The sequence below is a fragment of the Gossypium hirsutum genome, chromosome D09 (assembly GCF_007990345.1).
Source record: "Gossypium hirsutum isolate 1008001.06 chromosome D09, Gossypium_hirsutum_v2.1, whole genome shotgun sequence".
NCBI lineage: Eukaryota > Viridiplantae > Streptophyta > Magnoliopsida > Malvales > Malvaceae > Gossypium > Gossypium hirsutum.
Genome location: NC_053445.1, coordinates 9932524 through 9948796, shown reverse-complemented (window position 1 = coordinate 9948796; position 16273 = coordinate 9932524). Strand labels below are relative to the sequence as shown.

Genomic DNA, 16273 nt, shown 5'->3' with positions numbered 1-16273 from the left:
TATAAATACAAGTTAAAGACACATCAAACACAAAAGATGGATATCCAAGTATAGAAATCAAGAGAACAACCTCCAATTCTTTATTTCTTCATTTTTTTTCTTGTATATATCTCTTAAGTGTTTATTGGTAGATCTTTTTATCATTCTTATTTACATTCTTTGAAAGAGCTAACACTTGTAACCACACACCTTTGAGAGGTCTCCATTATTTACATATTTTATTTTTGCTTATAAAGGTTACTTGAGGTTTTTGAGGTATAAAACCTTAAGTGATTTATAGAAGGTTATAATTGAGCCTTGTAAAAGCTAGAGAAATATAGTAAAACCACAAAAAAACTAGGAAGAGTTCTAATTTAGCCATAAAAATTAGGGGGAAGCTCCATCTTAGCCTTACGAAAAAGATAAGGATTGTAAATGTTATATCTTTTCCTAGAAATATAATAATTCAAGTATAATAAACGGTGAAATCCTTGGTTTAGGTATACCAAGGTAGTGAAAGTAGGCAATTGGTACCAAAACACTATAAATTGAATTGTTCAAGTTTTTCTTCCCTTTCCCTATCATTTAGAAATGTTCGTAGAAATTTTTAAAATATCAATTCACCCCCTCTTGGTATTTTTGAGCCTAACATATATGTTATAGGTTACTTTAGATATAATGAAACAAGAAAAGTTTAAATGGGGAGTTTAGTTTTTAAATGTTGCATCTCTTACTCTGATCGGACAAGGGGTGCTACAAACTAAATGTTGTTTTATCTCTTTTTTTCTATTTTGTACAATTTTTACTATTTTCTATAAACCCTCAAATCAAAAGATAATATACACTTAGGTGTACTTAAACCCACGTCTTATTAGTTGTTATAATAACAATAATGCCAACTGAATTAAAACTCAAATGGCTTGTGACTTTAAAAAATAATAATAGTGTTAGAGACAAAAAATCGTTATAATATTTAAAAAAAAAGAGAAGAAATTTTAAGTATAAAAATTAACATTTTAAAAAGATAAATATTACATTATAAAATTTGCTCAAGTTTTAGGATAATTCATGCCATCATCCCGCGATGCTTTTAACATATGAATGTAGCAAATATATTTATTAAATATTTACATAAAAAATTGATGTTTTGAGCCCTATACTATTTTGGGTTCAAAGATTTATTTTTTATTAATTTATTATATAAAAATATAAAACACTATCATAAAAATAATTTAAAATAACTATAGAAAGAGAACATATTTTAATAATTTTATAACTAAATTAATGTGGGATACAAAATAAAACATTTAAAATAACTATAGAAAGATAAAAGCAAAGAGGTTAAGAAACTTTATTAAAACAAAAACAAAACTTATAGTTTATTAATTTTATAATTTCAAGAGTTTTAATAAATTTATAAAATAATTAAAGAACACGCTAAGAAAGCTCACAATTCCGACCAAACCAAAACTTGGAAGTAAGCTTTTAAGACAAAAACAGGTAACTTGTCTGGAAATCTAACGTCACCATTATATCTCTCTCTGTTCTCCATTTTTTTCCCTTTCTCCTCTTTTCCTCTAAACCCAGAGTTTTTCTCCATAGAAAGCGAAGAAACTTGAAAACGACGACGTAGTGAGAAAAAAAAAAACCATGTCTTACGATTATATTTTCAAGTACATCATCATCGGTGACACTGGTATAGAAGCCTATCTCTTTCTGTTTGGAAATCCCTTTTTCTTTTTTAAAAAAAGTATTGCTTAGAACTAGTTTGAGCTTTTATAATATTTTTATTGGGTTTAATTGGGTTTTTATGCAGGCGTGGGAAAATCATGTTTGCTCTTGCAGTTTACTGACAAGAGATTCCAACCGGTTCATGATCTAACCATCGGTGTTGAATTCGGTGCTCGGATGGTCACCATTGATGGCAGACCCATCAAGCTTCAAATCTGGGATACTGTAAATTTCTTCATTTTTAAACCTTTTTTTCCCTCTTCCTTTTTGTATCATTTGTTTGGTTTCTTTTTGCTGAAAAGGGTATTAAATTTTTTTAGCTTTTGCCTTTGAATATAACTTAAGACTTTGGGAAGATTAGGGTTTCTGTTGAAATCTTCACTTTTAACCTTTTTTTCCCTTTTTGGTGTTTTTTTTTTTGGTTAAAAGGGTATTAAATTTCAATTTCTTTTAGTTTTTGGGTTGAATAACTTAATTGTATAGGAGCCAAAGAGAGTGTTAGGACTTGGGTAGATTAGGGTTTTTGTAGAAATCTTCACTTTTCTGTTTAAATTATCTATTTTTGTATATTTTCTTTAGCTGTCTATTTGTGAGAGGAAGCAGTGGATAAGTGAAAGCTTTTGAACTTAATTATCTTGTAAGGTAAACTATAAGCTAGTCCTTGGATGACACTCTCTCTCGGAAACCGATGATATGGATTGCATTAGGCAGTAGTTCTCTTGTTTTCATGGAACTTTCTTTAATGAAAGATGAGGTTAGCTCGAAGTGTTAATTATTGCTTGTCTGTTGCTTCCTACACAAGGAATGTAGAACCAACGATGTTGGATGTAAAAGAGTTCATATTTGGGAGCTTATGAATTGAAATTCATTTTATGATGATAAACGAGCAGCTGTTTTTGTTTGATTTGTATAAAGTTCGTTTATGGTTCGATAATTCTCAGATTTGCAAGAGTGAACAGAGGATAAGTGAAAGTTTTTGAACTTGGTAGTATTGTAAGGAAAAATACAAGTTAGCCCTTGAATGATTCTTTTTGTTGCAAATCGGTGATATAGATTGCATTAGGTAGTGGTTCTATTGTTTTAGAGGAACTCTTCTTTAATTAAAAACGAGATTATCTCAAAGTGTTAGTTATTCCTTCGTCGGTTGCTTCCTGTTTGAGGAATGTAGAATGAACAAAACATAAGCTTATTAATGCTTTTGATGGCTTATTTCATCTCAATTATATGTATGATGTTGGTTTGGTAGTCACTTTCTTATATCATAGTTTGATGATTCAATCAAGAGCTTTTGTTTGCATATATTTCAGGCTGGGCAAGAATCCTTCAGGTCCATCACCAGATCTTACTATAGAGGAGCAGCCGGAGCTCTTCTGGTCTACGATATAACCAGGTCCGGGACAAAATTGTCTTTAGTTGTAGAATTTGCACATGCTTAAGCAATGCTATGTTGCTCCGATCTTTTATTTATCTTGAAGTACCTTTGCCTGATACATATCCGGATATGGTTATAGGGATATAATAATAACCCTCTAAGGATCCTGGAATTATATTCAAAAACTTATAAAATATAGAATATACCCGTATCCAGATTCACATCTAAGTCTAAATAACATTGAAGTAATGGGTTTGGAAGAGGTGAAGGATCACTTTTGCTTCTAGATTTTTTCACTTGGGGTATGGTAACTACTAAATTGTATTTCCTCCAGGTTAAAACACTAAAACGAATTGCTCTTTTTTATCATTACGACTTTTACAGCTTACTATACCTATCTCTGTATTTTTTCCTCAATTACGGTTCTGGAGCATTTGAATTTTCTTCAACTGAACTGCAAAATTGCACACTTGACCAGGAGAGAGACATTTAATCATCTAGCGAGCTGGTTGGAAGATGCTCGTCAGCATGCAAATCCCAACATGACAATCATGCTAATCGGAAACAAGTGCGATCTTTCTCACCGGAGAGCTGTTAGCAAAGAAGAGGGTGAACAGTTTGCAAAGGAAAATGGGCTTTTATTCTTGGAAGCATCTGCGAGAACAGCTCAAAATGTCGAGGAGGTAAGGATTTCCCCTTAAGTGGCTCATCATATTGTTTATATATCCAGTACTGTAGGTTTAGCTGGTATTTATAATGTATTATGTATTCCTTTTAACAGACATTTTTAACTGAAAATCTCGAATTATCTCATAGGCCTTCGTAAAGACTGCCGCAAAGATCCTTCAGAACATTCAGGAAGGAGTCTTCGATGCATCCAATGAGGTAATAATTGAGTAATAATTTGACCATCTCACTCCAAATTTTATCTGTGATTTCAATCGTTCAGTTTTTTGTATGGGATGATAAATCTGGTTTGAACCATAAACCATCTTCCATCAATCGAGAGACCATTCCCAGTTCATTGTTTTCCTTCCATGGAACTCCTGAGTATGCCTTACATAAGCCTGCTTTTTTTGAAACTATTACAGTCATCTGGCATCAAGATCGGCTATGGGCGTGCCCAAGGTCCATCAGGTGCAAGAGATGGAGCCGTTGCACAGAGTGGTGGTTGTTGTGGTTAATACGAACTGAAACAATCTGTTGCATGTATCTGATCCACATTTCCAGTTTATCTCTACATGATCTCATTGCTTTGATGAATCTCTCTCCTTGAAGGTGTTGTCGAACTCGGTAAGGACACTGAATGTATAGAACTATGTCTTTCATTTGTACTGAACTAGGAACTCAATTGTTCACCTCGTTTCGATTCTATTCGACTCACTGCACTGTAAAATATAAACCAATGTCATCCCATTTTACCTTCTACATCTTCTCAGTGTTCACATATGGTAAAATTCAATGCGTAATTGCATACGGTGAAATTCGAACTTAAATATTCAAAGCTTCATGGGCAAAATTGGATGATAATATTAATTTTGCATGAAATATCAGTGTTTGGTATAAATACAAAAATTTATTTATCCTTATCCAATATAAACTTGTCATAACGGCCCCAACCCGAAAGACGCAATTATTTAGATGGCGTACCATTTTTTTACATAAATTATCAATGAAAGACAAACTAATATTTCGGCGGATGCTAGCAAATGGGTAAATGATTGATACAAAAAGGTTATCATTTAAAATTAAAATTGTTTCTGTTGAATAATAGAGAGATAAACGGTGGAAGGAGACATAGAGCAGGAGGGTCAAAACATAATTACATATTTTTTAGCTTTTATGAATTTTCCATCCATGGAAGAAGTGTTCCCCATTAAAGTTTTCTTAGAACAGTTATGTCTGCTTCTATAGTACGGTAGTTAGGGTTTTTATTTAGTTTTTTCGATTTTCCAAGCGTTTGGAAGAAAGAAGGTAAAGTCACGGTTTGGTTTGTCGAGTGGTTTTGGCGGCACTGTCCATAGAGAGTGGGAAAGTTGACGAGTGGCATATCAATATCGGTGAGGGGGGAGGAAATTGGGCGAGGGGTAGGTAGGTGAGAGGTAGCGCCGGACAACAGGGGGGATGGGTTGCAGGAGAAGCCTTGCTCGCCGTGGTGGGTCCACCCAGGTGGACTTCAAATCATTGAGGATGTTGCCACTAGACCGAGGAACAAACACAGACTAGATGTTATCATCTTGGAGCGGAACAAGTCGGGGTCTCTCATAATTCATTTGTCACGGGAGATGTATGGTATGAAGAGAGCTTTGTACGTATCAATGTGAAAATGTCGGTTTGCACGAGGGGCAGCTCAAACAACGGTTGAATGCGCATGGATCTTCCCTTTGCCAGGATGCTAGTCAGCGAAGGGGATCCCGGTCGTTATCTTCCTGTAGAAGACGAACGGCAAAAAGTGTCCACGGAGGTGATGTGGTGGATGGATCAGGCCTAAGGGCGGCGATGGCGAGAGACGAAGGATTAGAATGGATCTCAACGGACAAGGTGCTTACCATCGGCTTGCTTACTGCTGCATGCTTCTACCATCGTCTACAACTAGCAACGGATGTGGACAGAGATGAATTTAAGAGCTTTTCAGTTTTTTGGTATTATGGTTTTTAGACAAGGAAAACTAAGTGCGGCTAGAATCTATATTTTTCTTTTGATGTTTTATTTTAAGTCTTAAGATTTGTATTTTATTTGATTATTTTTTATTTTTTATTTCAGTTTGTAAAATATTACCGTATTGCTTCAATAAAAAAAATCCAATCATTGTTTAAAAAAATTAAAATTTCTTTATTTTTTCGGCCTACTAAAAAAAATTCTTCTTCAAAAAGAAAATTAAAATTAAAATAGTTCCAGATGCAGAGGTTAAGTATTTTTGAAGTTACATTGAATTCATCGATTTAACTAAAGCTAAAATCAATGATTCATTTAATCAAATGTATACCATTTAATTGGGTATCTTTTAAATCGGTGAGTTGAATCGATAAAAAATTGAATTTTTTTATTTTTTAATATAAAATTATTGACTTGCAATAATATGGTAGATGTTATATTTTTCAATTTAAGCATAGAAAATTATGGGCAGTTTAGTCATTGTGTTAAAATACATCTTGAATTTATATTTAAAATGGTTAAGTATGATTTGATCCTTACAATATGCTCAAATTTGGGTTTAGTTCATATGCATTTGTTTTACATAATCGGTACCTCTAGTTTTTAAATTTCATTACTTAATCCAAGTAGTTAACGGTTTAACTATTTTGGTTAAAATGTTAGGATGGACTTTTCTTTTTTAAATATCCCTTCTAACTCATCATGATAATTAAGGGTGAGTATTCGATTGAATCGAGTGAAAAAAATTTGAGTTAGTCTAGTTGACAAGACTTATTTTATTATCCTAACTTGATTTAAATTTTTTTTCAAATCAATTTGAGTAAAATGAAATCCGAGCAAGTCAAATGAAGTTGTTCAAGTTAATTTAAAAAAAAAAATCAACCATACTGAAATCTTGTTGTTAATATGACTAAATTATGAGTCAAAGAACATAAATACTACATATGTTTGAAAGCTCTTTAAAACAAAAAAAAAAGAGGAAAAAAACAAGATAATTAGTATGATAAACTTGACTTGATAATTTAGATATCAAATTTATCATTTTAGCTTCTTCTTTTTAAAATATAATATAGCATTTTTAGAAAAAAAATTTTCAATATCTTTTAGTTTTTTTTAATTTATATATTCATTTTTTAAAATTTCAATATATATTGAATATTAGAGATAATTTTGATTTTTTTAAATTTCTTTTATAGAATCAAATTGAACATTTTCAAAAGTGTTAGAGACCCAAGGGATATTTATATCTATTGGATAAATTGCTTTTATGAGAACTTTGAGGCATATTCTCAATGGGTAAAGGTGAAGAGTTGAATCATAAAATTATGATTTCATATTCGACTCCATGAGACCTTTACAACAGTATATCATATGCTCAAAATGGTTGAGTGATGAATGAGAAATTGATGCTCAAAATAAGCTCTTAGAAATATTGTTGAGGAAAAGTAAAGGCTTAGATCCCACATTGGTTAAATACCAAAGTGTGAGATGTGTTTATATATGTGAACCCTCTTAAAAAATAGTTGAATGACTAAGCTTGTGACTTTGCCACATGTGTAGGGTTTGGAGTTCCAAACTTGACGGGGTGCGCCTCGTGCCACGCACGACATAAGTAATGTGAAATGTTTGAATTGGTCAAACCCTAATAAGGCTTGTCGATATTTTAGTCTAACATGATTTTTATTTTTCTCAGCAGACATAATCTGCTTATATAAGGATACTTACCTTATTGATTTGATTAAAATTAATGGCAGATTTTGTGGATACTTTTTTCAAAATTTCAACATTCTCCATGCCTATAAAAGACCATGATTTCTGAAGGGTTTTACACAAGAAAATACTCTCTGATATTTTTCTCGTACCGAAACTCTGTTTCTCTCAAAACTCTTCCTTTTCTTCTTTGTATTTTCAAACGTTCTGGTGATAGAAAAAGGCATTGTTTGTTCGTTGATCGTTGTAGAGGTGCTACTACTTTGATCACTACTGTTGTTGTATCATTGGAGACATTCGACCAACGTTACTCCAAGTATCGTAGGAGCGGTCGAATCTATCTTAAGGAAGGCCTCAATGTTTCGTAAAATCTTGATTCTCCTTTATTTCAACAATTTATTATGGTTTTATTTGATTTTTGTATTTGATAAATTAATTATAAATCATTCTATTTATATTTTATTTCATATATGTTTATTTATATTTAATTTATTTGTTCGCTAACGTGTTTTGTCTAACAATATCAATCTGTTATTCGAGTTATTCAAATTATTTGAGTCGTAACATTCAACTCATCTTGAATTTAAAAAATTGAATTACTTAAGTTGATTTAGAAAAACCAAATAACCCAGTTCGATTAACTCGAAATTTAAAAATAAATTCAAATTTTTCGAATCAAATTTTGTTTACTCCTAATAGTAATATTGTTTTTCTTTTTTCTTGTGTGTTACAAAGCATGTTTTTTTTAAAAATATTATTTTAATTTTTATCCGAAACAATTAATGAAATTAACCATAGACAGAGGCAGATTTAGGAGTTGCATAGGCCCCGGCCCCTTAATTTTAAAAATACTCATTTTAGCTAATTAAGGTTTCTTAAATTTTTATTTTGATATTATAATTCATGTATAAAAATTTGACAATTTGTCTTTCCCAAGTTTTCTAATGTTTATTTTAGCTTGATTTCTTTTATATAGTTTACAAATTTGGAAATATTTTTTATTTAATTTGATAAATTAATACAAAGTAGTAGCTAAATATTGATTTGATAAAAAATGTTTGGTAACATTTTTAGTTTAATTTGAAAAACAAATACAAAATAGTATTTAAATATTAATTTGGTAAGAAAACAATGTTAAATAATTGTTGTATCTAAATATAAAATAGTATTTAAATATTAATTTAATAAAAAACATAAATAATACATATTGAGCATTTAACCTATTTTACTTTTTTAAATGTTGATTTAGGTGACCAAGACTAACTTGAATTTAAAACCACATTGTTCAGAGTAGGCTTGACCCAGACCTACTTTGAAAATGTCTACTTTATATAAATACCCAACCCCCTTTATAAATAATTCTAACTTCTCCCTTGACTATAGAAACTAACTAATGACACTAGAAATTCTATCACAAACATATGCGTTCGAAAATTTGAAGACAAAGATGTGTTTGAAAATAACATACAGTAAATTAAAAAGACCAAAAAGACTAAAGTACCTTAAATAATATAATTTATTTTAATTAAGAAAGGATATTTTTATAACTCATGACACCAACTCAATTATGGACTAATTAATAGTATAGATCATATACAATTGATGAAGCTAATAAATTGTGCATATTAAAGTAAAACGTATGAAAAACATCAAAATTTAGCTTCAGTTGAGTGATAAAATTAAGGTTTTATGTGGATTCAAATTCCACCATTTGTATATTTTTATTGATTTTTGTTAAATTAAAAAGGCTAATGTACTCTCAAATAATGTAACTTAAATTAATTACAAAAAAATATTTCAATAATTTTCATAACCGAGTTGGTGTCTGGTTGATTCGTGATGCCAACTCAGTCAATGACTTAAATAATAACTAGAAATCATATCACACACGAATGTGTGTGGAAACCACATATGTGTGTAACATACAATAAATAATGAAACATATGACTTATAACTAATTAATAATAATTACACATGAAATATGTATGATACTAAATTAAAAATTAGGTTTCATTGTTTATCATTGTGTTGTTATCAATCTTGAGTCGGTGTCCAGTTAATTTGTGGCACTAACTCAATCAGATACATTATTAATATATACAATTGATGGAAGTAATATATTATGCATAATTAAAATTAAAATGTATAAAAATATCAAAATAAAACTTTAACTGAGTGATAAATTAAAAGTTTTACTAGTGCAATTGTTCGAGTTAAAATCCCATCATATATATATATTTATTATTTTTTAAATAAAAATTAAAGTATCTACGAATAATATAATTTATTTTAATCATTTCCATAATTAACCATTCGAGTTGACGACTCAATTTGTAGGTAATACCAATTCAGTAAAACACTATATGAAATTAAAATAAAAAGCTAAATATTGATGAAATAATGAACCAAACTACTGCCTTTAACCGATTCTATCTTGAACGATCTAAAAAGGTCAAAAACAAGTGTCACGAGAAACAACACGTGTCTTACATTTGATGACATTGACTTGTTAAATTAACTCCCATCCTCCAACTGTCTTCTGCTTTTTTTCTTTTTTCACAAAATTCAGACACAAATCTCATTTTGATAATATTGAAAACTGAGTTTTCCTAACTTACAAATTGGAATGCCACATGCAACATTAGCAACTTGCAATTGAATCATTTGCACAAATGAAATTAAGTTTTCCATAAATGGAAAATTTTTCCCATTTTCATACAACATATTGCAAATGAACCCCGAACTTAATAAGTTGAATCTTAGCTTTTGAACCCTTAGGCTATTTTGTATTAAAAGAAAAGTTGCAGCTACCCTGTATGAGTCAAGATCTAATACAAGAAAAGGCAACACACACACAATTTCAAACCTTCAAACATCAAGCAATCCTAGAGAGAGAACACCTAGAAGAAGGCAAGCCATTTAAAGCAAGGCCTCCATAAGATTTTTCAAAGCAGTATTTCATGGTTGTAGGATTGACTTGAATAAACATATAATTCCCAGCAAAAAGATCACCCAAATGGGCTTGACTTTCTTTAAATCTCTTCACCATCTTCCCAAATGAAACCCTCACAAGCTTTACTTTCTTCCTCAACAACCTCCTCAAGCTTGGAACCTTAACCCTAAACCTTTTCTTGACAGACGCCCTTTTGAGCCTCACGCACGGCCTTGGTCTTCCCATCATCATCAACCTCTCCGCAATTTCATCAACTTCAAGCACATGGCCTTCTTCTTCTTCATGTTTCAGTCTGTGGTATGAAAACTTGGTAGCTGAGGCCATTTCAATGGTGGAATTTTTTTTTGGGGGGGGGGGTTGTTTCAGAAGCTGAGCTATGGAACTGAATATAACCCAGAAAGGATTTGTAAAGAAGGGGTGGCTGGATAGTCTCTTTCAATGGGTGAGGAAACTAAATGGAATGAATTTAATAAGGTTGTAGTAATCTCCAATGAGATACAGATGGTTGGTTTTGCTCTAACAGTTGAGTACATTAAATGCTAATGTTTATAGTTTGGTCATATGTGGTACATAATGTCTTTCTACCTATCATTTAACATAAATTAATAACAACAACAATAATAAGTCTTTAAACTACTACTAAACAAGTAATTATACTTTAAAACTACCATAGGTTGGTTTTAAGATTGCATTTTATACTTTCCACTCAAAAAATAAATAAATTAGTCCATACACGTTAGTTAAAGTGCAATATGTTCCTTCTGTTAAAAATTCTATCTATTTCTAATATTAAAAATTAATCTTTGAACGTCAGCATGACATACACGTGGTATGTAACACCCGAAATTTCTAATTTCGTTATTGTGAAAATATAATACAAATATTTGTCAGCTTTAGTGGTTATATATTCTGGGAGTGTTTAGGAGGTCCTAAGTTTGAGCCATTGCTTGGGTAAATTTTGGTATTTTGAATGAATTATGCCTTACTCTTGTTTAGTAGGCTTTTATTTGATTGTTAGGTAAATTATATTAGAATGGGCTTGTTGGTTTGGTGGTTAAATGGTGTATTATTATGGTAGAGGTCTTGTGTTTGAATCCCTATGCAGGCAAGGGTATTTTTTTTTTGCTCAGATTTCTTGATAAAGTTGTGTAATAGGGGAGTTCTGAGTAGTGGATGTGTAGTGGGAATTAGGGGAGAAGATTAAGAGATTTTGGGGGTTATCGAGATTTTATTTTATTTTTTCTCATAACCGAATTTTGACTCTCTTTTTTTTAAAAAAATTTTGTCGTCTATTCTTCTCCCTCTCTTCTTACCGAAATTCTCTGAGTTTTTCCCTCTTTCTTTTCTTTTTCTTCTTCTTGATTTTTCCCTAATCCATTTATTTTCCTTCATTTTCGCACGCGGTTAGTGCTCGCTTAGTTTCAGTAAGTGTTTCTCTTTGTTTCTATCATGAATCTCTTAACGACTGAAGTGGTAAAATTTTTTCTCTGCGATTTGGGCATAGGCGGAGGCTCGGACTGGTGAATTCAATGTTCTCATCTTAACAATAGTTAAACAGAGGGTTATCGTTGGTGGTAAGTTGGGTTTCTGTTCGTTCTTGGTTGTCAATTTGCTTGTAAATCCGTTAAATTGATGTTGAGTGTCTTGATTATAGGCTTTGGAGTGCTCGAGTACTTTTTTAGCATAAAACAAAACCAAGTGTGTACCCAAAACACAAAAAAAAGGGATTCGACGAAAAGCCAAAATTGCTTGCTGTTTGGACAACAATAGTAGGCTAACTTTGAAAAATCACCATAAATTGTTGAAATTGAATTAGAGGATGAACAAAACATGGAATTAAATCTTATTGAGTCTAGTTTCTCATAAAATAAATGGTGTAAGTAATGGAATTTTAAATTGTGAGGTATAATAAACTTTGTGAGACAAGGTCAGATTGAATTCGGCTTCCCCTGTTCCGACTTTGGAAAATCATCAAAAATTGGAAAAAAATAATTAGGGGATAAAATTTACATGTTTAAATTATTAATGAGTCTATTTTCAAAAGAAACAAATGTAAACATCATCCAAATTTTTTACTAAGAGATAATTAATTTTTTGCAAAGAAGGGATGAAGCTGTCAGACAGCAGAACAGGGGTAAGTTTGAAGATTTTACTGTACTTATTGGCTAAACCAAAAATTCTAAAAATTTTATGGTAGAAAGGTATTTGAGTCTAGTTTCAAAGACATCAAGAGGATCTTAATTCAGAATTATTTAGCTCAAGATATAAATAATTTAGTAACAGTGACTCAAGTAGATAGCTTTGAAGGAACATATAAGTAAATAGTGAAAACATATATGAATAATTAACTAGCATTGGTTACATTAAAAATGGATCACGTGGCCAAGGCCAATTTGGGCAGAGTGGGCCACATGGGCGTGTGAGCTCGTTTTTCTGAAAATTTCTATAAGGTTGCAAGGGTTGCCCAAGTCGACTGTGGACCTACTGTAGGGTCAGTAAGCTTTAGTTAGACTCCTATATGTGTGATCTGTCTGTCTGATTTCTATACCGAGCATGACTTATGATATCTAAATGCATGCACTATTAATTGCATAATGACATAACATATTTTGTATGTTGCATTGCATCGGGGTGGGTTGATGATATTTGGAGGAAGTGTCTGAAAGGCTATTAAGCCTGTTATCTGGCAGCTCAGCTACAACCTTCTGATTATGTGACGCATTTCAGTACATCATGGTGTGTAGGGATTGGTGAGTTGATTTAATCCCCACATGGGGTGTAGGGTTGGGCGGAGATGGTGTGTAGAGGCTGGTCGGTAGGATTCTGATTTACTGTATCTGCATTTTGTATCTGATATGGACCAAGGCTCTAATGTATTTCTGAGACTGTATCTGAATGGCCTAAGGCCCAAACTGATTCTATAATCACTACACCAGAACAGGTTTTTAGCGGCGTTTTTTTAGGCCTTTAGCGGTGCTTTTTAACACCACTAAAGGCATTTGTGGCGCTTGAGGAAGTGCCACAAAAAACGCCGCTAAGGATAACGTCGCTAACTTTTGCGGCGCTTACAGAAAAAACGCCGCTAAAGGTCAAGTTCTTTAGCGGCGCTGAGGAAAAAAACGCCGCTAATGATCATGTTCTTTAGCAGCGCTTAGGAAAAAATGCCGCTAATGATCATGTTCTTTAGCGGCGCTTGGGAAAACACGCCGCTAAAGAACATGATCTTCGCCGCTAAAAGTAATGTTCTATAGCGGCGCTTGGTAAAAAACGCCGCTAAAAGTAATGTTCTTTAGCGTCGCTTCATCTACAAACGCCGCTAAAAGTAGTGTTCTTTCGCGGCGCTTATTTCACAAATGCCACTATATGATATGACTTTTAGCGGCGCTTTTTTAAAAAACGCCACTAATTTTGAGATTTTTTTAAAATAAAATTTTCTGTTTTTTTCAGCCCTCCTGCAACAACAAATCAAAAGCAACCAGATCTAAACTAACCAAAAACAATAAATTTATATAATATTTCAAATTAAATGACTAAAATAATATTAATATCAATAAATAAAAGTGAATTCATACTTTTCTTTACAAAAACGTTAAAAGTTAAAATGATAAAAATATTTATGTAATATACACTATGACGGCGGAAGTTGCGATTGCTGAAACATCTTCATCATAATCTGAAGCTGCTGTTGAAGTTCATCGTACTTTTTGCTCTACTCTGCTTCTCTCGATGCCGCATCTGCTTGAAGTCGTAGCTGTAGTTGTTCATATTTCTTTTGAACCTCTGCTTCTCTCGCTGCTTCTCTCGCTGCGGCATCTGCTTCTCTCGCTGCAGCCTCTGTTTCCCTCGCTGCCGCCTCTATTTTAAGTTGTTGCTGAAGTTCTTCATATTTCCTTTGAACCTCAAATGTGGTCGCTTGCATCTAAGCCATTTGGTCTTTTAACCTCTGAACTTCAGCTTGAGATTGACTCCCCGAAGCCATGTATTGGTGCGAGCTGGATCCAAAATATTGGGTTGGGCTGATAAAAGATCCTTGGAATCGAACCCGACCATACCTTTCAGGACCCAAAACTTCAGTAATAATCCAGTTATCAATGTCTTCAAGATGAACAAAACTATCATTAGAAGCAATCGTTTCGTACTCCGTCTTTTTATCCTTTAGTTTTTCCTAATAAATAAATCACATAGTTAGGAACGCAATATATATTTAAAAAAAACAAATGCAATATAACAATAGTCGCATTACAAGCAATAAATTAAACCATTAGAAAATAAACACTATAAATAACTAAAACAAGTCAAATCGTATTAAGTAAACGTACCATAATTTCACCAGCTTCAAGAGTCATAGCAGATCCATCTTTCTTCTTATGTGTAATTTCAAAAAGTTGAAGGCATCCAACTTTTTGATCGGACTACCGTTCCTACAATATAGTAGTAAAAATATTATTTAATAGAAAGTTATACATATTTGAGAATATTAAAAAATTAAAAATACCTCCGCCTCAGCTACACATGCAAAACTTCTCGACCCGGCTGTGTGAGTGAATTTTTGTTGCTGCCGGCTGCTTTTTCCAACTCGTTCACGATCCTACGTTATAAAAATTTTAGTACGTAAATAGTAAATACTATAAACCAAAATAATTACAATAGTTTGGAAGTACGTCGTACCTCGCCTTTCTTCGAATGCCAAAATCTAACCGCATCTTCCCATTGGTACCTCAACATACCCGGCGGGACATTTTGCAATTTCTCATCGAGGGTTGTTTTTGTCTTATAATAATTTTTCTTCAAAGTACTTTTATTGTCTCTCCATCTTTTTCCCAATGCCTTCTTTACATAAGCATCCGAGACCTCTAAGGAAACCTCGCCCACAAAAAACACAAGTTAATAAAGTAAATATAAATGAAACTATTTCCCAAGCATTACAGATGACATTAACATTTTGTTACCTTAATATTATCGAGGGCTTGGTTTTTTTTGCTATCAGGCATTTGACGCCATGACTCGTAGTTGAACATATTCGCATTTCGTGCCAAAATGCCCATGTATCCTGCTAAAAGTCGAGCTTCTGATCCAACAGGCTGACCAAAACTGTTTCTGCATACCTTGACACGCTCGACTGGATCTAACTCGTACAACTCTCTAAGTAGCGTACGTCCTCGACCTCTGCGCGTCCCACCATTTTCAGCTACAAATGGTATATTATAATGTAAGAATTTGAAAAATAAATCAATTATAAGTCAACACGCATGTAAATTAAATGTAAAATTACTTTGAACTTCCGTAGGATCCTCAGGTGTAATCAAAACATTCAAAGATCCAATTGCTGTCTGTTGTTCAGTACTATTTGTTTCTATCGAGTTTGGATCATTTTGAACAATGCTCTCCCTTAGAATTTTTCTTCTAGGCATTTTATCTGCAATACACATAAAATGTAAGTAAACTTAATAACTAATTACAACAATAACAGCACATATAAAATAGTTGAAATATATAATAAGACCAAGATTTAAATTATGATATTACATATAATTAAACAATCGTAAAATCTTACTACATCATTATTCGTAAATATCTTCATCCGTATCCTGACAAACCCATTGAAATTGTGCACTAGTACTAGGGATATTATCGTTTAAGTTTTGTTCTGGAAAGGGAAAAGTTTCTAATCTGTCGTCGATGTTATCTCTACTTCCACTGCCCATGTCAAACAAGTCTCTAGGGATGTTACGGAGTACAACGTACCAACCCTCATCAGTTGGATCTTTTGAGTAAAAAACTTGTTTGACTTAAGATGAGAATACATACGGCTCATCTATCAGTTGTTGTCATGTGTGAATCAATCGGTCAAAGTTCACCATTGTAAAACCAAA

General features: G+C 32.5%; 2 protein-coding genes and 1 long non-coding RNA gene across 5 annotated transcripts; 1 reads left to right on the top strand and 2 right to left on the bottom strand.

Moving 5' to 3' along the window:
* Nucleotides 1–1379: 1379 nt before the first annotated feature.
* On the top strand, nucleotides 1380–4510 carry LOC107892242 (ras-related protein RABB1b). Its single transcript, XM_016817265.2, has 6 exons — nucleotides 1380–1675; nucleotides 1796–1935; nucleotides 3018–3100; nucleotides 3561–3765; nucleotides 3899–3967; nucleotides 4174–4510. Exons 1-6 carry the CDS (start codon nucleotides 1630–1632, stop codon nucleotides 4264–4266), a joined length of 636 nt encoding a protein of 211 aa, XP_016672754.1. The 5' UTR covers nucleotides 1380–1629; the 3' UTR covers nucleotides 4267–4510.
* A 5600-nt stretch (nucleotides 4511–10110) lies between these two features.
* Nucleotides 10111–10952, bottom strand: LOC121221137 (uncharacterized). 3 transcript variants are annotated; one of them, XM_041101686.1, is made up of 2 exons: nucleotides 10373–10952; nucleotides 10111–10323 (listed from the first exon to the last, which is right to left on the bottom strand). In XM_041101686.1, the coding sequence occupies exons 1-2, from the start codon at nucleotides 10722–10724 to the stop codon at nucleotides 10316–10318; spliced, it is 360 nt and encodes a 119-aa protein (XP_040957620.1). In that variant the 5' UTR covers nucleotides 10725–10952; the 3' UTR covers nucleotides 10111–10315. The 3 variants fall into 3 exon arrangements, with proteins under 3 accessions (XP_040957620.1, XP_040957619.1, XP_040957617.1); XM_041101685.1 differs by having other exon boundaries at nucleotides 10111–10327; nucleotides 10377–10952; XM_041101683.1 differs by having other exon boundaries at nucleotides 10111–10952.
* Nucleotides 10953–14718: 3766 nt separating this feature from the next.
* On the bottom strand, nucleotides 14719–14952 carry LOC107893014 (uncharacterized). The gene is made up of 2 exons (XR_001682702.2): nucleotides 14896–14952; nucleotides 14719–14821 (listed from the first exon to the last, which is right to left on the bottom strand). It is a non-coding gene; the product is annotated as an uncharacterized lncRNA (long non-coding RNA).
* Nucleotides 14953–16273: the final 1321 nt, after the last annotated feature.

Bases quoted from the DNA above. Each gene is read 5' to 3' on its own strand.
- LOC107892242 (XM_016817265.2), top strand. From the start codon at position 1,630: ATGTCTTACGATTATATTTTCAAGTACATCATCATCGGTGACACTG. The intron at 1,676-1,795 runs GTATAGAAGCCT...GTTTTTATGCAG, and splicing joins CATCATCATCGGTGACACTG to GCGTGGGAAAATCATGTTTG. The intron at 3,968-4,173 runs GTAATAATTGAG...AAACTATTACAG, and splicing joins TCTTCGATGCATCCAATGAG to TCATCTGGCATCAAGATCGG.
- LOC121221137 (XM_041101683.1), bottom strand. From the start codon at position 10,724: ATGGCCTCAGCTACCAAGTTTTCATACCACAGACTGAAACATGAAGAA.